At 34.1% G+C, this 20,942-nt stretch overlaps 1 protein-coding gene across 1 annotated transcript; it reads left to right on the forward strand.

The window, feature by feature from the left end:
* Nucleotides 1-10,909: 10,909 nt before the first annotated feature.
* LOC110457386 lies at nucleotides 10,910-14,982 on the forward strand. Its single transcript, XM_021508637.1, has 2 exons — nucleotides 10,910-12,607; nucleotides 14,275-14,982. The coding sequence occupies exons 1-2, from the start codon at nucleotides 11,640-11,642 to the stop codon at nucleotides 14,321-14,323; spliced, it is 1,017 nt and encodes a 338-aa protein (XP_021364312.1). The 5' UTR covers nucleotides 10,910-11,639; the 3' UTR covers nucleotides 14,324-14,982.
* The last annotated feature ends 5,960 nt before the right edge of the window (nucleotides 14,983-20,942 follow it).

Genomic DNA, 20,942 nt, shown 5'->3' on the forward strand with positions numbered 1-20,942 from the left:
AAATCCGACTGTGAAAGGCTTGAAAGAGAATTGGTATATGCTTTTCTGTTATTGAATCTATTTGATAGTTCAACCCATTTTGATACCATTTGTTGAAGTGAAATTAACGGCTTGATGTTAGACGCACTTTACACCATAAAGACATTGTCTATCATTTCCGTCACAGTAGAGCGAGATGACGTTAGGTTATCAAAAGTAAAATCAGGCTGAAATACATGGAACCCATTTCGTTCGAGTATTACAGAAATAAATAAATAAACAAAAACAGAAGAAAAAAAAAGTTACCGCGATTGAATTCGAGACCGATCAATTGCTGTTACTATACTTTTACAGTGTTTGTATAATCGAAAAATAAAAATTGAATATCATATCTTTTCAAGGAAAGCATCTCGAATTAAAATATGTATTTGGCATGCTGTCTTTAAGATACAAGGGTGATTACTATAAGTCGATACAAGAACTGTTAGTCGTTTAACTCTTCTTTCCAGTTAGCACTGTTTTACAAATACGTTACTATTTCAATGTCACGTACGCTTTTGTGATGTATGCTACAGACCCTGGACCGTTTTTCTTGTCCGTTTAAACGCAAACGCAACGCAAACGGAACGCAAACGCGACGGAAACGCAACGGAAATGCAACGCAAACGCAACGGAAATGCAACGCAAACGCAACGGAAATTCAACGCAAACGCACACAAACAGTTTAATTAAACACGCTCCTAAAACGCCGTTCATAGTAGACCAATAACGGACTTCAATTTAGATGTACTTACTCGCGGAAGCGTGTCGTTTTTTTACCCCTACTCTGACCTGTATTTACCTATACAGCGCTCGCGTATTATTAAAACAAAAATGTCGAAAACCGCATAAAAATCGGTCATACCGAGATATTGACGTGTTAATTGTACGATTTTCACCTGTCCTTCTACTCCTATTTGGCATGATCGTGACTTGTGGTGATTTGGCTCCTATCGGCTGTGACGTCACAAGTCCAACGTCTGTAGCGGTCACCATCGAAGGAATAGGCGATTAACAAGAACAGCTATGGTCATATAGCGTCAGATTGCGAATTAATATTTTTTAAGTTTTGAGGATTCAGATTATGCTGAAGTTAACATTATGTATATGGTATCCAGCCATATAAAATTTGCAAGAATTTCCAGACAGTGAGTTTAATTGAAACCAAACTGACAACTCTGAATAGGGTAACATAGACTGGTAGCATTGCATGGCCCGACCTGAGCACTGATGGTTTTTTTTTTTCAAATGAACGAGTTTGAGGGAAATTAAACAGAAATAGTCTCAATGTTATCGATCAAAGATATTTCTTGATTTTAGCTGGAAAGTCAGTTTGTACTCATTATTTTTTTTACTCTACACAGACCCGTATATACTTTATATGTTTCTGCTCTACAGTGAGAACTTATCCAATCATGTCGTCATTGAAAAGCACTACGGTGTAACCAGTTTCTGTGCCGGAATATTTATATTGGAAAAAGTTATATACTGTGGTACCTCTACGGTCCAAAAATACGGAAATATATCAGTAAAAATGTTTACAAAATAATTTCAACGTTGGTGTCTGTTGTTTTTAAATGTCAAGATTTTTAGTATCACCGTTTAATGACAAATCGACGACATTGTGTCTTCCGTATGTTAGGTCGACATTTCAAACATTTGATCGATACAATACAGTACCTATGCTTGTGTAATGGAAAGCGAAAGTAGATCCAGGCGGAAAGAGTCTTGCTACAATTACATCCACGTAAAACGTGATGGAGATACAGATGGATCCGATCACGTGAGTTACAGAGGGTATAAATACAGGTGAGCTGAGCCGCCACCGCGGTACTAACAACACTGTTGACAGCAGTGTGTGCAGCTGCGCCTTTACATATGTATGGTTAACGATACGTTATGGTCAAATAACCACTGTAAATATCTTCATGTTGCTTTAGCATGCCCGGGAGGCATGTAGTTGTAGTAAATCCGATACATATATATATTGTACTAAGGGGACGGTGTAGATATCTCAAATCCCAGGCAGTGACCTGGTAACGAACCCTCTTACACGTCACACTTGCGATGCTAAACTAGATCACGGACTTTTATAATCTAATTCCAGAATTTTATTTATCTCGAAAATATCATTGAATTATGAGATTATTTTTGTTTGTTTCTCCCTATACATGTAGCCTACACACGTTTTAATTTAACATCTAGGTTAAATTATGAAAGTCATCTCGATCCGCTCCCTTAGCATACTAGGGTTTGAAATTTGTGTACAGGTAAACAACACTAAACACCTGTACCGACAGCAGGAGGCCCACGATACACCTATATACCTGTGTACAGGTATGACATCATAGGGATGTCATCAGATGGGCAAGGGGGGTCCTGAAGTTAGTATGTAGATTGGTGTAGATTATGTGTCTTCAAATTTTCAATTTAACAACAATGTCCTCAGGTGAGATAACGTGGAAAAATAGTCAAATTAACGTAGAGACGTATATATCAATATATTACGTCTCTGGTATAATGATCAATTTCAAGAAAGATATTAATAAATGAAATGCGTAAGTGCTGTCACAGAGTCACATTATATTCAAACCACAATCAGTACAACTGGATCACGCGACAGATGAAAATCAGAAACGAGGCAATTAATGCTGGATCATGCTATATATCTGATCAGGTGTTTCATTGATAAATTACTAATCTGTGTGAGACTTGAACAGACAGGTTCTCCCTCTGTAATATTCTTAGAAGTGGTGTGTGCTTAATTCCTTGGATTGCATACAGAATAAAAACGTTTTACGACTGGGAGTGAAAAAAACATGGGTTGCTGCTCATTTTGAGTATTAATTATTGTACCGGTGCATATTTTTTGTCAAATCCAATCGTATATATCTGCATATTGTAAAGAAAGGGGTGCGGTGCGCCAGAAATGTATATATTATATACTCTTGGTGCGCCTACGTTAATTTGATCAATTTAGATCAATTGTTTTTTAATCAATTGTTTGGTGTTGTATATAGGTGTTCATCAAATTTTTCTAAACATCAATTTAATAACAAAAAATATATTATTTACCGGGTATTTTTTTGGCAGCACGTCAGACCAGAAACGTATACGACTCTGATCAAACACCTTGATTAAAAAAGTTTTGTTTTAAAAAATAAACATTGGGCGGTTAAAACAAAGGCGTAAAAAAACAGTATATATGCAGTACATACACTATAGTATAGTATATATGTCTCTGGTTAAAGGATTTTAAAAGGGGGTGGCCGGGGTAGTTTTTGGAAGTGATCTCTTCTGTGTTGTAGTCCTTACGCCAAAGGTACGAACCTTTTTTTATGTGACTCTAGTGGTATATTATTTACAGTTACTAGATTAACCACTTATGTAAAAAACACATATTTCATTTCAGAATATTTTATTGTACTGATCTTATGTACAAAAGGAATTGGGCAACAGGCATAGCCTATATCAGCCCTCTCCTTACAAAACATAACAGTATATACATATCATATAAATGCTACTTTTACAGGTGTTTCTTTAAGTATTAAAACAAGAGATTATTTGTACTTTGAATTTGATTTGACAATAGATATTTCAAATATCACAATTGTTATAAAAGAGATTATTTTACAAAGTTATTTGAGAATCTAATAAAAACGTCTAGTGTCTCTAATGTAATTCTGAACCGTCTCCACAACATTTATATTCATATTTACGTCTCGTGATGGAAACCATAAATAAAAGTTTGGGTATTGAGTGGAATAGCATCACTCATCGTTGACAGAGAGTTAAGTAATATTAGTCGTTGGTTAGTATAAAAAGGACAGTGCAGGAAAAAATGATCACGATCTTCGGAGGGGGAGCCACATATACAAGCAGGGCTATCATTTAGATGTGCATTAAATAAATCTGAATTTAAATTACTTGCAGAATTTCTTAACTGACATAATGTGATGTTAATTTTTCTATCACCGTGATATTTACAAATGTTACTACATATTGGGTGAACATCATCCATATGGGATGAACGTTAACATTCCTTTTTCAGAGCTCCAAGAGATGTCATAGTGGGAAACAGACAGGCTGGATTGTTCCATTCTGACATCAGTTTTGGAAAATAACTAGAGTTATATAAATGCGTTCTTGGTACTGGATTGTCAAATAACCTATTGTGTCGAAAGTTGTAATGTTCAAAGTTATTAAGAAAGGGCAGTATCAAGTCTGAGACATGAGATGGACAATTGTTATTAAAGAATTTAAAAAATGCAATATTTTGATGTAAATGTCTTCTTTTACTAAGTTTAACAAAGCCAGTCTCCCTATATAAAATGTTATGGCTCGTTCCTCGTCTTCAACCAGAAATAATGCGTGCTGCNAAGAAAAGTAGAGCCTTCGTTTAATTCGGATTGAAGATGATACCCCATTTATCAGCCCAGATAGAGATTTTACGTAAGTCTTCATTTAGTATGTCAGCAGCTTCCTGTCTGTTTCCCTCTTTCAATGCATATAAAGATGTGTCGTCAGCGAAAAGCTTGACATTAGAGAGTAAGTTTTCTCCGATATCATTTATGTAAGGTAAATTAAAAATGGGCCAAAAACTGACCCCTGTGGTACCCCGCCTTAAACGTTTTCCAGTTAGATTTAAATCCATCAAAGACCACCCTCTGTCTCCTATCAATTAAATACGAAGAAAACCATTTCGAAATATTATCGCAAAACCCATATTTTTTTTTAATTTGAAAATTAAACCATCATGCCAGACCCTGTCGAAAACTTTGCTGATGTCACAAAATATCATTCTAGCTTCTTTACCTTTATCCAAGTGCTTTACAATTGCATCATATATAACTAATAATTGGTAGACAGTTGAATCTTTAGGTAGAAACTCCGATTGATTCTTAGAAACAATATTATATCTTGAGAGAAAATTAAACATATATTTAAAAACATTTTTTTTCAAGAAGTTTACTAAAAATAGAAGTAACAGAGATTGGTCTATAATTAGATGGGTTACTTCTTGCACCCTTGCACTTGTACACGAATGTAACATGAGCATTTTTCAATGCAGAAGTGAGAATACCGGAGGAAATAAATTTATTAAAGATTAGTAACAGAGGTCTTATTATAGATTGAGATACCCCTTTAATAAATTTTTGAGGGATGGAATCATGGCCTTGGGGTTTATTAGTATTGAGTTGTTGAAACTGGTCAATGATGTCCTGTTCTGTAATGTCAAATGTCGAGAAGCTGTGCTCTGGCCGGTTACAGTCGGTTGGCAAATCATCAGCATTCTTTCCGGTTTCAGATATTGATGAAAAATAATCGTTAAAAGATTCAGCTTTGTCGACGGGATGTATTTTGAGTATTTTGAATAAGCAAAGGAGAGTCAATTTCTCATTTATTTTTAAGATTCATAACAGATTTTGCAACACGCCACCATTTCCTCGGGGGTATGGATTTGGCTATTAGAGAAGATTGTAATTTTGAAAGATATTTTTTCCTTTGGCCTCACGTATTAATAAAATTACTTCATTCCGAATAGTTCTAAATTTGTTCCAGGAGGCTGGAGTATTGTATAATTTGGATTTAGAATGCTGACGATTTCGTTGTCTTATTTTCAGTCTTATGTCATTAGTCATCCAAATGTTATCGTTAGGCCTAATAATTACAGTTTTATGGGGAACAAATTGATCTAAGGCAGATAGGATTTTGTCAGAAAGAAAAAGTTCAACATCCCAGTCAATTGAGTTTAGATAAGTATTGGCTCCGTCAAAGTCAGTATTATTAAAGTAAAGTAATGTTTTCTTGTATGCACGTTTTTTTAAGGGTTTGAAGTTTAGGTCAGCACTGACAGGACAGTGATCACTGCAGGAAGGAGGATGGACTGTGCTGTTAGTTACAAATTTTTATGTTATTAGTTATTATGATATCAAGTGATGTTGAAGATAAATGAGTAATCCTGGTAGGTTCAGAGACAGTATTTTCAAAACCATATTTTAATAATAGTCGATGAAAATGAGAGTTTGGATTAAGATTTAACATGTTAACATTTATATCTCCTACCAGGACAACTTCTTTTTGCAGATCAACAATACTGTCAAAATTGTTGTCAAGTCTATCCCAAAAGCCTACGAGAGAGTTAGGGGGTCTGTATGTACAACCAAGAAGAATGGGTTTATTATTAGTGGTTACTTCAATCCATATTAGTTCAAGATCATCTGATTCTAAATCAACTCTACGTTTAATATTTATGTTATTTTTAGTATAAATAAGTACCCCGCCTCCACCATTATTAGTCCTATCCTTTCTAAAAACATTACCAAAATTTTCGAGAGAGATATCGCTGTCAGAGATGGAATTATTAAGATGGGTTTCGGTAACACAAAGAATATCATATTCAGAAAATTCTGCATCAAGAATGTGGGTTTTGTTCCTTAAAGAACAGATATTGATATGACAGACAGATATATTATTAAGACGGATGTTAGTGTTTTCTTGTGGACACGGTCCAGGGTTCGGATGAATATCACCACATACCAATAATATGTAGAGTAGTAGTAAATGAAAATGAAAATTGATAAAAGACGAGTTCAGTGAAACACCAGAGACACGAATACAAAGTAATTTGCCATTCACTTCTCCCTCCATACCAGGATAAATCACTAGTTTAGCCATTGTAAAAAAGTATATACATGAGAGGTGGATGAGTACTGGTAGAGAAAGTGATGTGAATGGCAAAGGAGTTCATAAAAACACATATTCATTTAGATAGCATCCAACACACTGTTTGCCTCCTCAGGAGGAACTCATTTCATCATTATCATTGTAAAAAATAATCATCTATAAACTAACTACCATTTCTGTTTTTGGAAACATGTGTGAGTGAAACAGACATATATAAAAGAATGAAAAATGACAGAAATTCAATCGTCACTTAAAAATTGTTTATATAAAACGGAGGATTAAATGTGCATGTTATGCAATAACAGGGGGTGACTTATCAACAAACCGTACTGATCTGGACCGAAAATATAATTTATTTTTCTTATTTAGAACAACTCCGGACCGCCTCTTTTTGTGGATAACTTTTCAAAAATGGCCGCTGCAAATTTGGTGAGCAAGACGTCAGGTCGTCTGAGCATTTGATATGAGTAGGACAATAAAAGGAACAAGGATCACAGGGATTAAAATGTGTCGCTCGGCGGGAGACAGAGTACCTAATCACCTGACGCGTACTGTATGTAACTCTTGTTCATATTTATCGTACACATTTAAATATTTTGTCAAAGTAGTAAACCTATTTGTGTAATCATTCAAACCAGAGATGTATATATTATATAAACCTAAATCTATATGGAGATTTTGAAAGTAAACAAATTTTTATGTTCTCAAATTTATCATGCTTAAATATACACTCTTGTTGCATCAATAGAACGAAAATAAGATATAATACGGTAATTGTCAACTATTTTCTTCTTAATGTGGTTGTTATGACTGTAGTTTGCAAGAAATCTGTATGACATCTGTATGCTTCGATGTTTAAAGAGTTTTAAAACATATCTGGTAAATCTTACTATGACTTTCATGTTCTCAAATTTATCATACCCATAAAAATACACTCTTGTCGCATCAAAAGCATGTTTTAACTTTAAGTGACGAGAATAAGATCTGATATGATAATTGTCAAATATTTTCTTCTTAATGTGGTTGTTATGGCTGTAGTTTGCAAGAAATTTGAATGACATCTATATGCTTCGATTCTTAAAGAGCTTTAAAACATATCTGGTGAAACTAGCTATAACGATGCAGTCACGTTTTCATTCCATGCAATATAAATGTTCTGTTTTTCACAGTTGTTAGCTGAAACTCGTCAAATGGATGCAATTATCAATTTACTTTTAAAAAACATATCAAACAAGAGAGGTGTAATAGGCTGGGAAGGTCTTTGTATCAGGAAATCATATTTTCTTAAACAGCGTTGATAGCAGAGACTAGTCCATGGTATTGGAGAAAGTTTGTGTTGGTTTGTTAAATCTAGATACATTTACACAAAAATATTAATTGATAAGAAAAAATATAAACATACACCTCACTTTATAGGCAGTTGAAGATGCATGCAGCATTATTGGCAGTAAGACACAGGTAACGATATTTGATTGATCCTTGAATACATTTACATGACATATAAATGCATACATATACCACCTATACCCTCCTACACCACTTATACGTCATATACCCTCTTTGCCCTCCTACATCATCTTTACTTCCTTTACCCCCTTTGCCCTCCTGCATCACATTTACTTCCTATTCCACCTATACCGTCCTATGTCACCTATACGTCCTATACCACCTATACCCTCCTTCATCACCTTAAATAACTATGTCCTCCTACATCACCTATACGTCCTATACCATCCTACATTATCTATACCCTCTTACGCACCTATACCCTCCTGCATCACCCGTACTTCCTAAACAACCTATACCATCCTACATCACATTTACCTACTATACCACCATAACCCTTCTACTTCACCATTACTTCCTATACCACCTATACCCTCCTATATCACATATCCTTCCTATAACCACATATGCCCTCATACATCACCTTAAATAACGATATCCTCCTACATCACCTTTAGTTGCTATACCACATGTACCCTCCTACATCATATATACCCTCCTACATCATAAATACCCTCCTACATCACCTATACTTCCTATACCTTCCTACGCCACCTTTACCTCCTATACCCCATATACCCTCTTACATCATCTATACCCTCTCTTACATCACATATACCCTCCTACACCATCTACACCATCATACGTCACCTTTACTTTCTATACATTCCTACGTCACCTTACTTTCTATACCTTCCTACGTCACCTTTACTTCCTATGCCACCTATACCCTCCTACATCACCTATACTTCCTTACCCACCTATACCCTCATACGTCATCTATACTTCGTATACCACCTATACGTCAGTTGACCAGACATCCGGTTGACTGACCAGGACGTGTTAAAATGGTCTGACCTTATCCGAAGTGGAATCACCGCCATCAATGGCTAAGAGTATGTGCATTCCAATACTTTGACTTTCATGTACCATCTATAGACAAAAATGCATATGATATCTGAGTGGTTTTTTGTCCAATGTGTGCTCTGGAGACTTTATAGATGTTTTTTTGTCTGGCCATCGTGTACATTGTTGGTCGCCATCTTGAATCTTGACGAACAATTATTATATATTTTCTCTATCTACAAGATTGTTATCATGGCTACGGTGTTATCCAATAAGATTCGTAAAGGTGTCGAGGCGATCCAATCCATTGACGACCCCGCTGTCATTCAGGAGGTTGTTACCCAATTAATGGACTCAAAACTTTTTAAGAGTGCGCTGATGGCGCAACTTGGTATATCGGACATGGCTGCTAAAATAGCTGCCCTTGAGGAACGAGTAGACGACGCGGAACAATACTCTAGAAGAACATGTCTCAAATTTCGAGGTATATCTGAAAGTAGCGGTGAAGATACCGATGATTTAATTGTGAGCGCATGTAACGACTCATTGGGTGTAATGGTGACCAAGGAAGACATTAGTAGATCCCACAGGGTACCAGCTGGGCCCTATTCCGCTGATCGCCCTGCACGCGACATCATCGTGCGATTTATATCGTACCGCACGCGAGCGGAGATATACCAGGCAAGATCTGCCGTGTTCGGTTTAAGGAGGGAATCTGACTCATCCGAATCCATTTCATCATCAGTCCCACCGCCATTCTATGTTAATGAAGCACTAACCAAGCAGCGTGCAGCTGTATTTGCCAAGGCCCGACATCTCAAAAGTATTGGTGCTTTTGACCGTGCATACACCCGTGATGGCCGTATTATCGTGCGAGACACCAAAGGCAAAGGCTTCAAGTTCACCAAACTATCAGAGATGTCCAACTACCCCGACCCTCCTCCCAAAAAGTCTACGCATATCGGCGCGACTACTTCCAGCTCCGCGCGACTGAGTGCTGCTAGCTCTAACACTAAACATGTTGCCCCCCTCAAGCCACTGGATACTTCGACCCCCAAACAGAACAACAAACCGTCAAGTCAATCGGTGATGAAAGACAATAACAAAAATCGATTTTCGACAATCTCTGGATTTAGTACACAATAATTATAGTATCAAAATATACATGTGCACCCTTGTGTTTACACGTGCCTATATATATACATGATGGGCCCAAGTAATTAACCTTGCCATATATCAGTATGTGTACATAGCCTGTTACGGGTGAATATTGTTGATTGTTATTGTTATTCAACATGTGCTGCATCAAATAGACATATACTTATTATCTACATGTAAGTAGCTTTTTGACATGCCCCAAGTCTCTCTGTGTAAAAATGTATCTGTCTACCTATCTGTACATGAAATACATGTGATCTATATATATACAAGTGTATGGCTCAACAAATAGCATTTATCACTATTGTACTTCTTACTATCAATATGATGATTGATCTGCTTCTCTAAATTTATGCTACCACACCTATTAGTCACCAAAAGTATATTTCTATATAGTCTATACAGCCAGATGCATATAATTGTTTTCTATATCTACATGTATATCAAGTTTGCGTCCAGTACAACTGGACCATTATCAATATCTACTCAATTTACTGTTTGTATTCATGGTTGTGAAATCTAGTTTACAAGAAAAATCAACCTGTAACCTTTAGTAATACATGTACAACAACTATTTGCTGTGTAATGATGTACATTAAATAATTTTATTGTGTTTGAGCTAGTATAACCTGTCAAAACATTAATTGAATTATATATATTTTTATAGATCCATATTTTCTATTTTTTTTTTTTTTTTTTTTTTTTATTTTTTTTGCTTGCTTGGTGAACATTCATGGCCAGTATACGTAGTGGATAGTGTCTAGCATATACAGTTCACATAATACGGTAAAATCACAATAATAACCCAGTGCTACTATCTCAATACCATTGTTTAATTCTGTATTATCTTGTCAACCTACTCTGACCTTATACTTATCTACTATTTCACGTACCTGTAATGTTTAGGCAATAGTGTTCCAAATGTATAATCCATGTGGACTACATGTCAACACGTGTCTAGTACCATACTGTTAATTCCCTGTAATTTAAGTGCTGTACCGGTTTGGTTTTTACCTTGATGCACTTTGGCATATTTTGAACCTGAGGATGTCCGTCTAGGAACATATAATTAGCTATCGCCCAGACCATCTAATAGTAAGCGTACCGTATTCGTGTTCACTCAAGTGCTTGTGTTTAATTGCACACATACTAAGCTGTACAAGCGTTTTGTAAATATGATTATATATATATTTTTCAAAGCGGTTGATTCCACGATGCATGTAACTTGTAAGTGTGAATTATGCCTCTTATGTATTTGTATTTTAGTTTGTTTGTTGTGTTTGTTGTTAATATTGATGCTATTATATGTTTAAGCAACGATCTATACATTGCAAGTCCCTGCCCATGCTCATGCTTTGCTGCTAGTTGTATTGCCCGAACCCTTATTAAGCGTGGATGTCCCACTAAACTGACTGTTTACGATAATGGTTAAAATTCTTTTTTCATCTGTTGTGAATAGGACATCCATCTTACGAGGGCATATGACTTGGCCATGCAGTATTTCTATTCAATTTATATACATTTATTCTAAAATATTCAACAATAACTCATATCTACAAATACTTCTGCAAACACTGCTGATTAAATGTATGGATGTTGAACTGAATCCAGGTCCACTCCAGAATGTAGAAATAGTTCATCTTAATGTTAGATCCATAAGAAATAAAATAGATGTTATTGAAGCACAACTACATGATAGTGACATAATATGTATAACTGAATCACACCTTAACCCTCTAATCCCAAATTCTGATATTAAATTAGAGTCATTCTCAGATGAAATTCATAGAAAAGATAGGACAACAGGGCATGGTGGTGGTGTTATTATCTATCATAAAAACAATATTCTTACTAAACGTAGACATGATCTTGAAAATGAACATATAGAAATGATTTGGATAGAAGTCTTAATCCAAAATCATAAATTTCTGCTTGGATGTATATATAGACCTGATTCTAATATAGAATACTGGAGTAAATTTGAACAAATCCTTGATAAAGCTAGTGAAACTTCCATGGATATACTAATTACTGGTGACTTAAATGTTGATATGCTAAGAACCCCACCCACTTCTCACTTATCTAGACTCTTAACTAAATTCAACCTAAAAAGTATTATTAATAAACCTACTAGAGTGACACCTGATAGTGCAACCTCTATAGATGTTGTCTTTACAAATAATCCTTCCATAGTGAAAAATACTCATGTTGACCCTGCTTTCTGTAGTGACCACTCCCCTATATATATGGAAGTTTGTTATGCTATCTTCAAACATAAAGCATACAAAAAGACTGTATGGATGTATAACAATACTGACTATAATATTATGAATGACGAACTAAATGTTATTGACTGGAACTTAATTGCTGCTGATATGGATACCCAAGAATTTAGTATGTTTTTAACTAAATCTATTACTGACCTGATGACAAAATATATTCCTAGTAAAACTATTACAATCCGACCTGATGACAAGCCATGGATGAATACCAATATTAGGCTAAAGATGAGACAAAGAAATAGGATACATAAGAAAGCCAGACATACTGACAAAATAGAGCATTGGAATAAATATAAGCAAATAAGGAATGCTGTTATTAATCAGGTAAGAGATGCAAAACATTATTATCTTGATAAACTTCAAAAGTCTCTAAGTACTAAATCTTTGCCCCCTAATAAATGGTGGAAAATTGCTAAATCCATAACTAATTTTAACAATAAAACTGAACCGATTCCACCATTGAATGTTAATAATACACTGATTCAACATCCAACTGATAAAGCTGAAGCCCTTAATGACTATTTTACTTCTATAGCCACAACATCAGATACACTTGCTGAACCTCCAGTATTAGATATTTCCACTCTATCAAAGTTAGAAAACATAATAATCTCTGAGCAAGATGTTGATGATCAAATTACTATATTAAATGAAAATAAACCAGCAGGACCTGATGGCATATTACCTAAAGTCATAAAAAAGTTAAAACCTTCCTTAATACTCCCACTTACAATTTTATTTAACAAAACTATATCTAACGGGTGCATACCTGGGCCATGGAAGATGGCTAATGTTAGTGCTGTATACAAAGGGAATGGTTTAAAAAATAATTATTCCAATTATCGACCAATATCTGTAACATCATGTTTTAGTAAAATCCTAGAAAAAATTATATTCAAATATTTATATAACTATTTAACAACTAATAATATACTTTCCAAGGACCAATCAGGTTTTAAACCAGGTGATTCAACAGTAAACCAACTTCTCTCTATATACCACACCATAATTAGCAACCTGGATAAAGGGAAAGAACTAAGGTTTGTATTCTGCGACATCAGCAAGGCCTTTGATAGAGTTTGGCACAAAGGGTTACTACATAAACTAAAAGCATATGGTATATCGGGCAATGTTTTTAACTGGTTTGAGAATTATCTTGAAGATAGAAAGCAGAGAGTTCTATCTGAAGGTCATTTTTCTACTTTTAGGGTTGTTAATGCCGGTGTTCCTCAGGGATCAGTTCTCGGTCCTTTTTTATTTCTATTATACATTAATGACATCACTGATATAGTCCAGAGTAACATTAAGCTGTTTGCAGACGATACATCATTATATGTCATCGTAGACGAAAACCCACAACTAGCAGCAGATTATCTTAACCAAGACCTAGATAGAATTAACAACTGGGCTAGTACATGGGACATTAAATTTAACCCCTCTAAAACCAAATCATTAATTTTTTCTAGAAAAAAAGAACCTATCCATCCTCTAATTAATTTCTCTAATACTTGTGTAGATAATGCCCATGATCACAAACATCTTGGATTAACTTTTTCTGAAGATGGCACTTGGTCTACCCATGTTCAATTAATATATGAAAAGGCTAGTAAAAGAATAACAATACTTAGGTATCTGAAATATAAGATTGATAGGAAATCACTATGCAAAATATATACAACATTTATCCGCCCAGTGCTTGAATATGCAGATATTGTCTGGGACAACTGCTCTGACAATCTTAAAAATTTATTAGAATCTGTACAACTAGAAGCTGCAAGGATTATCACAGGTCTAAGGAAAGGTACATCACACCAAACTCTATATAAAGAACTAGGTTGGGAATCCCTGTCTGATCGAAGGATGAACCATAAGCTAACTCAGATGTATAAAATAACTAACAATTTATCACCCACATACCTCCATGACATAATTGATCCTCTTACTCATAACCCAGAAAATGATAGGTATACTCTAAGAAATGTAAGAATGTTTAACCCACCACTATGTCGTACAGAATCCTATGCTAAAAGCTTCTTCCCAGTAATGTGCAACAAGTTCAATGGACTTGAAAATGATATAGTACATTCCCCTACTCTTAATAAATTTAAGGCCAAGGTGTATAATAAAATATGTTGTAATAATGATATCTCGGATGTATTTAAAAATTGTGAAAGCAGAAAGGATAACATAATCCTATGTCAACTGAGAAATGAGGCGAGTAACCTGAACTATGATCTATTCAAAGATCACTTGAAAGAGTCTCCATCTTGTCTGTGTGGTGATGCTTATGAAACTGCTACACATTATCTTTCACAATGTCCAATGTATACTAATGAGAGACAAACTTTAATAAATGAGATTTTTGAAGTGTGTCCGGTTAATCTTGATACTAAAACACTTCTTAATGGAAGCACTGTGTTAAACAATACTGAAAATAAATCTATACTTGATAGTGTTCTAAAATATATATACAACACAAGAAGACTTGTTTAACTAATTAAAACAATCTATAAATTTTGTTATATATAGTCATAAATGATAAAATTACTGTCCTTAAACCATTATGTGATTCTACTGATTGTTATATTTACATTGATGTTTTAATATTATACACCTAAGGGATTAAGCTTTGTAAGCTGTTTTTACTGATGGGTGCAATAAAGTAAAACATAAATGTGCTAAGTTTGAATGCTTAGTGTTCTGTGGTTTAATCTGGATTCTTCTCGAGTGGATGATATGTGAACGGTAAAGGCCGTTAGAGACTTTTTGTCTGAAACTCGATGGGATGAAAGATTTACACATAGAACACTGGCAATACATCTTACACATATACTACATTATCAAAATCTTCTAGCTGAATTGCCTCATTTTATTTTTTCATATTTTGATGTTGTTGTATCCCTTACTTTTTATCACTCCTACCAATGATATATATATTGATACTAAATGGTTCTATACTTCTAACTACTTCATGCAACAGCAGCAGGGTATGAACAGGGGGCACTAATGACTTGCAAAACAAAAAACAAAAAAACAATTGTAGCAATTTCTCTGTTTAATATATCATTAGGGCATTGCTTTCCTATTACTAATTAATTATGATTGACTTTTTAATATGAGCATTGTATAGCTAAAAATATCAATTAAATATTTATATGTAATTGAAACATACATGGAATTATCTCCCCTATACCATCTGCTATATATATATATATGTCTATGCTACCTATTATATATGATTTGCATCAATATTTTCTTACAAACCATTTCATTCATCTTTGTCTTTGTCATGTCAACCAAAGGAGAGAACTTATATAGGCCTAGCCTGCTGTTCAATCCTATTGTTTACTCAATAAAATATGATGAAATGAAATACCACCAATACTTCCTATAACACGTATACCATCCTACATCAGCTTTATTAACTATATCCACCTATATCCCCCTACATCACATATACTTCCTATACCACCTATACCCTCCTGCATATGTACATCACATTTACCTCCTATACCACCTATACCCTTCTACATCACCTTTACTTCCTTTACGACCTACACCCTTCTACGTCACCTACAAATGTTACCCGAATTTACCATCTTTACCCTCCTGCATTTATTTAGATATTTTATTTAAGTTATTATGTTCATTTAATTTATTTCAATATTTTTATTTCATTTCATTGATTTATTAATTAATTTGTATTTATTTATTTAATTTCATTATTTTTATTTCATTTAATTAATGAGTTAATTTGTTTTATTTATTCAATTTAATCATTTATTGATATTATTTTCATTTGTGGCGGTTTTTGCCATTCGTGATAATACCATAAACACGTTCTTTATTAGTCTGTTCAATATTTTAAATTCTTTTATGAATACTCATCACCATTTTATCAAATATTAAAAATTAATAATAATATGTCCTTTTAATTCAGCTTAAAGAAATACCGAATACACAGCTAGTAAAATTGCTAGGCCAACGGCGTAATCAAAGTCAATTTATTGTCAATGTTGGCAGGGGCCTTGCACCTCTCTAACCTCGCAGGCAGCACCCCTGATACATATTGCGTGTCGAGCACAGGACCACGGACTTTGATAACAATCTAATTCCGTGACAGGACTTACATAATTCGACCTGGACGTAAACAAAACCCACAATATAGACAATTGAATTAACGAAAAACCATACACACATAGAGATAAAACTACAAATATTTTATAAAATGAAACTCGCCGTTTAGACGCACTAATTATATATCTTCAATCCAGACTACCCTGGTGTCATTACGAAACCATCAGCCCATCAGTGATGGAAGTATTTGTAGATTTAGTGTAATTTGATTCATATATTCATATGAACAGAATGATATCAGAATGGAAATTAAATATTTAAAATATACAAATAACCAATTACTCAATTACTTTCTACTTAAAAATTTACTGGCCAATTAAGGTACGTGTATAGACATGCATCCATCAATCAGCACATGACGCAGCCCAAATATTTGAATATAAATATAAGTCATTGCTAAACTTCCGACCGATTATTTCACGTATTTATCTATTTTATTTGTCTATTTATTTTGTTTTTAATTTGCAAACTTTATTATCCACATATTTTTTATATAAAAACAATCAGCACTCACATATTCTTAAAATAACCTGCACATCGATCGTTTTCTTACATAACCAGCAAAACGCATGTTCAGCGCACATTCAACGCTTAAGTTAAAACGCACACCAAACGGTCAATGCAAACGCATCCCAAACGAACGCAAACGGAACGCAAACTCAACCCAAACGCAGCGGAAACTCAACGCAAACGCAACGGAAACGCAACGCAAACGCGATGGAAACGCAGCGCACTTTTGGTAAAGAAAAACGGTCCAGGGTCTGTAGTACTAGTTATAACCAAAGTAAAATAAATAATTGTTTAGATACCAAAAGATATTTTATAGCGTAACGTTACTATTATTAATAATTAATTTTAATATATAATACATGTACGACAATCAATGTTGATATATATATTGAACTGTCTTGAAATTGTTACTTAAAATATAAAGACGACTTTTTATTATAATCCATTTCGTTGTTTGATACGTTAGCGTATTTACCAAATGCTATGGTAGTTAAACCTAACCAATTATTGGTTAAATAATCCCGAGATAATAACGATTTTTTATTTGTCATTGCAAGGGTGTATTTTTTTCAGATACATTTTAAACAAGGGCTGATCAGTTGGTTTGCTATGCTTTTATTATATCATTAAACCTTCAGTATTGCTAGAAACAATCTCTATGTACCTCGTCGGAGTTCCCATTTAATTATGTGGTCTATTTACAACAGTAATGTGTCGTAATAATCTACTGCCACCGATAGTTTATCTGTTTAAAGGGGAAGTTTGTTAATATTAACTGGTTCTGTCTTAAAAGGGCATACCTTACTTTAGAAAATAAGGTTATTAAACGTGTATAGTTTATATAGAAGATTGGATAATTATTTTCGTTATGAAATATTAAATCTAATGTTTCGGAATATTGTTAAAATATTATTAATGATACGGTTAAACTGAAATGGAATTTAAAAGAATTATCGGCTGTATCAATAAGTTTTAAATAAGTAGCATTATAACGGGTTTTAATTGTACTGATAATTATAATTAAACAAAAAGGCACAGGAACTGTTTTACAATTTTTCACTTTCTATATGTAAAACAACCCTTAGGTTATGTGTTTATGAAATATTTTTTATTCTTTTATATTTCTAGTGAATTTATTGTAATATATAAAGGATATCCAACAGGTGGTGATTTGTGTGTGTTTTATATCTGAAATTCTGTTCGATATGTAGTGTCTTCAATAACACAATAATTAGAACTCAAGGATCAGCAAGTAAAATAAAAAACCCATTTATGTGTATTTCCACCTGCAGTAAAGTATTACTCATACTCTCCTCTCTATCTTCTAAGTCGAATGTTATTTTTGTTGTGATTGATGTTATAAACCGGAAGTAGAATGACGTAGATACCATGTCCGTGTTATTAAATCTTGGGTATTTTACTGTATTAGTGTTTAGTTAAATACACAACGAGTAATGTAATGTAAACGGTCTGGCTATCATGACACCGAGTTCGGTTGTAATGTAGTCATTAAGATAAATGTGGGGACTGTCCTGGTTACCTCCCTTTTTCCATATCGCCGATGTAACATCACTTTACTCGCGTTATTCTGACGTTGGTCTGGGCCTTTCTTCAGTTTCAAGGATTTTCGGTTGACATGAAACGGAAACATTATCAACATCTATTGTACAAATTAGTTACTTAATTTTCAAATTTCTTAGCGTCTTCATGAGTTGACTCCGGGTTAAGATCAGACTATGGCTTTTATTTAATTTTTTCTCTCCTCCTTGACTCACAAACTTGGATTCCACTTGATTGAACATGGCGGGTTTCATCGATGAAGCAGAAGTCGCTTACACTTCCGGGACGCCTGGTCCTATTTTCGTTTCAAGTGTATTCTAGGGTGTCCATATAATGCCCTAGTTTTATCGATATTGAGTTCGGATTGAGGCTTTCTTGGTACTTCGGTATTCTTTTGTTGTTTTTTCTTCCCTTATTTCTTTCTATATTTCTCTTTCTTTTTCCTTCTTTCTTTGTGAATACATCAAACATAAGTTTTTGTCCCTTTTTGTGTTGGACCAAGTCACCTCGGGTACAGTCACATATTTCTTTTCAATATATGTAAGCCCTCTCAAAATACAATGTAAATAATACACAGGTGGCAACAAATGTAATTGGAATTATGACTTAAAGTAGCCAATAACTAAAAATATTAATGTCTCTGATGTTTATGAATAATTATTGTGAATGAAAATTACGGTTACATATATCGACACTCATCGGTGTACCTTGTTTTATCACTATCTACTGAATAATGTCTTTCAATAAAGTATAGATAGTTTGTAACACTCATGTACTTAAATTGTAAAGCATTGACATCATTTACGAGAAACAGACATGAATTCGACTCTATAAAGACAGTATTTAACCTTAATGCAGTATTACAATAGGTTCACTCACCATTTCAGTAATGTACTGAATAATCAAATGACAAAATTTTAAGAAGGTATGCACAATGATACTGATCGGTACTCGCATGCATTATTCCGTTTTCATTTCCACATAGGCTGACCATTGTTCAAAGCTGTTCAATCTATATTATATGGTCATACAGTAACAGTACAGATATATCAATGTACATTTCCTTAATTTAAATTAGGTTTATGACCAAGTGTTTAACTGTTATTGAAAATGTTTACTGCCTGTACAATCAAGGTCAAAATCGTAGATCAAGTAACCCTCTAAAGGTCAACAGTAAAATTTGTCTGTAATGTGCTGTTGCGTTAGAGAATAATTTGTCAGTGTTCTTAAAATGGAGGTAACTATTGACGGTAAATAATTTATTGCAAAGTGTTTGATAATTGGCACAAGATAGGGGTGTTCAAGCAATGAGCTCACTGCTCGCGCACACTAACAGTGCTGGAAGTATAAGGTCTAGTGCTTTTGTCGGTAATACGTCTTGTTTGCGTCATTAACTCAATTTAAATGATATGAAGGTCATTTGCAAGCTTTAAAAATATGTGTATTATACAGATAAGAAAGTAAACAGGATTTGTTTAACCAATCATAAACTTATATTCTATTTAAATGCAGTCATTGGTTCTGCTGATCCGGAACCTGTCTGTTGACATCGACACAAAGACGATTCGGGTATTGTGTAACTACATGTAATGAAATTTTCTCCTTAACTAGACGAAGTTAGCTTTCGTGTGAGTTTAATAATAAATCTAGCATTTTATCTGTAAGTGCACGTTATTGCCCTTAATTGCACTAAGGTCAACTAAACTTTGAGAACCATAAATATATATTTTGCAAATTTAATAATATAGCACATTTCACTAGTAATTAAATGAAATAAAACAGTAGTTGAAATGCAATTATAGGGTTTGTACACCCTCCCTTCTGTGTCAACACTAGTTTAATTGTAACAATATAGATTTCCACCTTTCTGGTCCCTAACACCACTGATGAGTCATAGAAGGACAAAACAGCATGACTTTGATAACTTGACATTAGAGAAAATAAATCTGTTACCAAATTGTATAGGTGCTATCATGTGTATTACGTTAATAAAGGTACATGTATCAAGTTACTGGTCACACAAATCCTCATGAACCTACTCATACGTTAATCGGTAGGATTGTTTTACTGTAGACAACATATAATACCTTCCGAACAGGTTAATTGAAATCGTTACTTCTCTTGACTACTTAAGTTTACATTTACACTATCTAGCATTCACATATACAGATGCGTTGAGATAATTGATATATATTCATATTTTAATTGTATATCCAACTTACATGGACAAAATATAGC

Source organism: Mizuhopecten yessoensis, unplaced genomic scaffold (assembly GCF_002113885.1).
Source record: "Mizuhopecten yessoensis strain PY_sf001 unplaced genomic scaffold, ASM211388v2 scaffold9109, whole genome shotgun sequence".
Lineage (NCBI taxonomy): Eukaryota > Metazoa > Mollusca > Bivalvia > Pectinida > Pectinidae > Mizuhopecten > Mizuhopecten yessoensis.

Bases quoted from the DNA above. Each gene is read 5' to 3' on its own strand.
- LOC110457386 (XM_021508637.1), top strand. From the start codon at position 11,640: ATGGTTAAAATTCTTTTTTCATCTGTTGTGAATAGGACATCCATCTTA. The intron at 12,608-14,274 runs TAGTATGTTTTT...TAGAAGCTGCAA, and splicing joins GATATGGATACCCAAGAATT to GGATTATCACAGGTCTAAGG.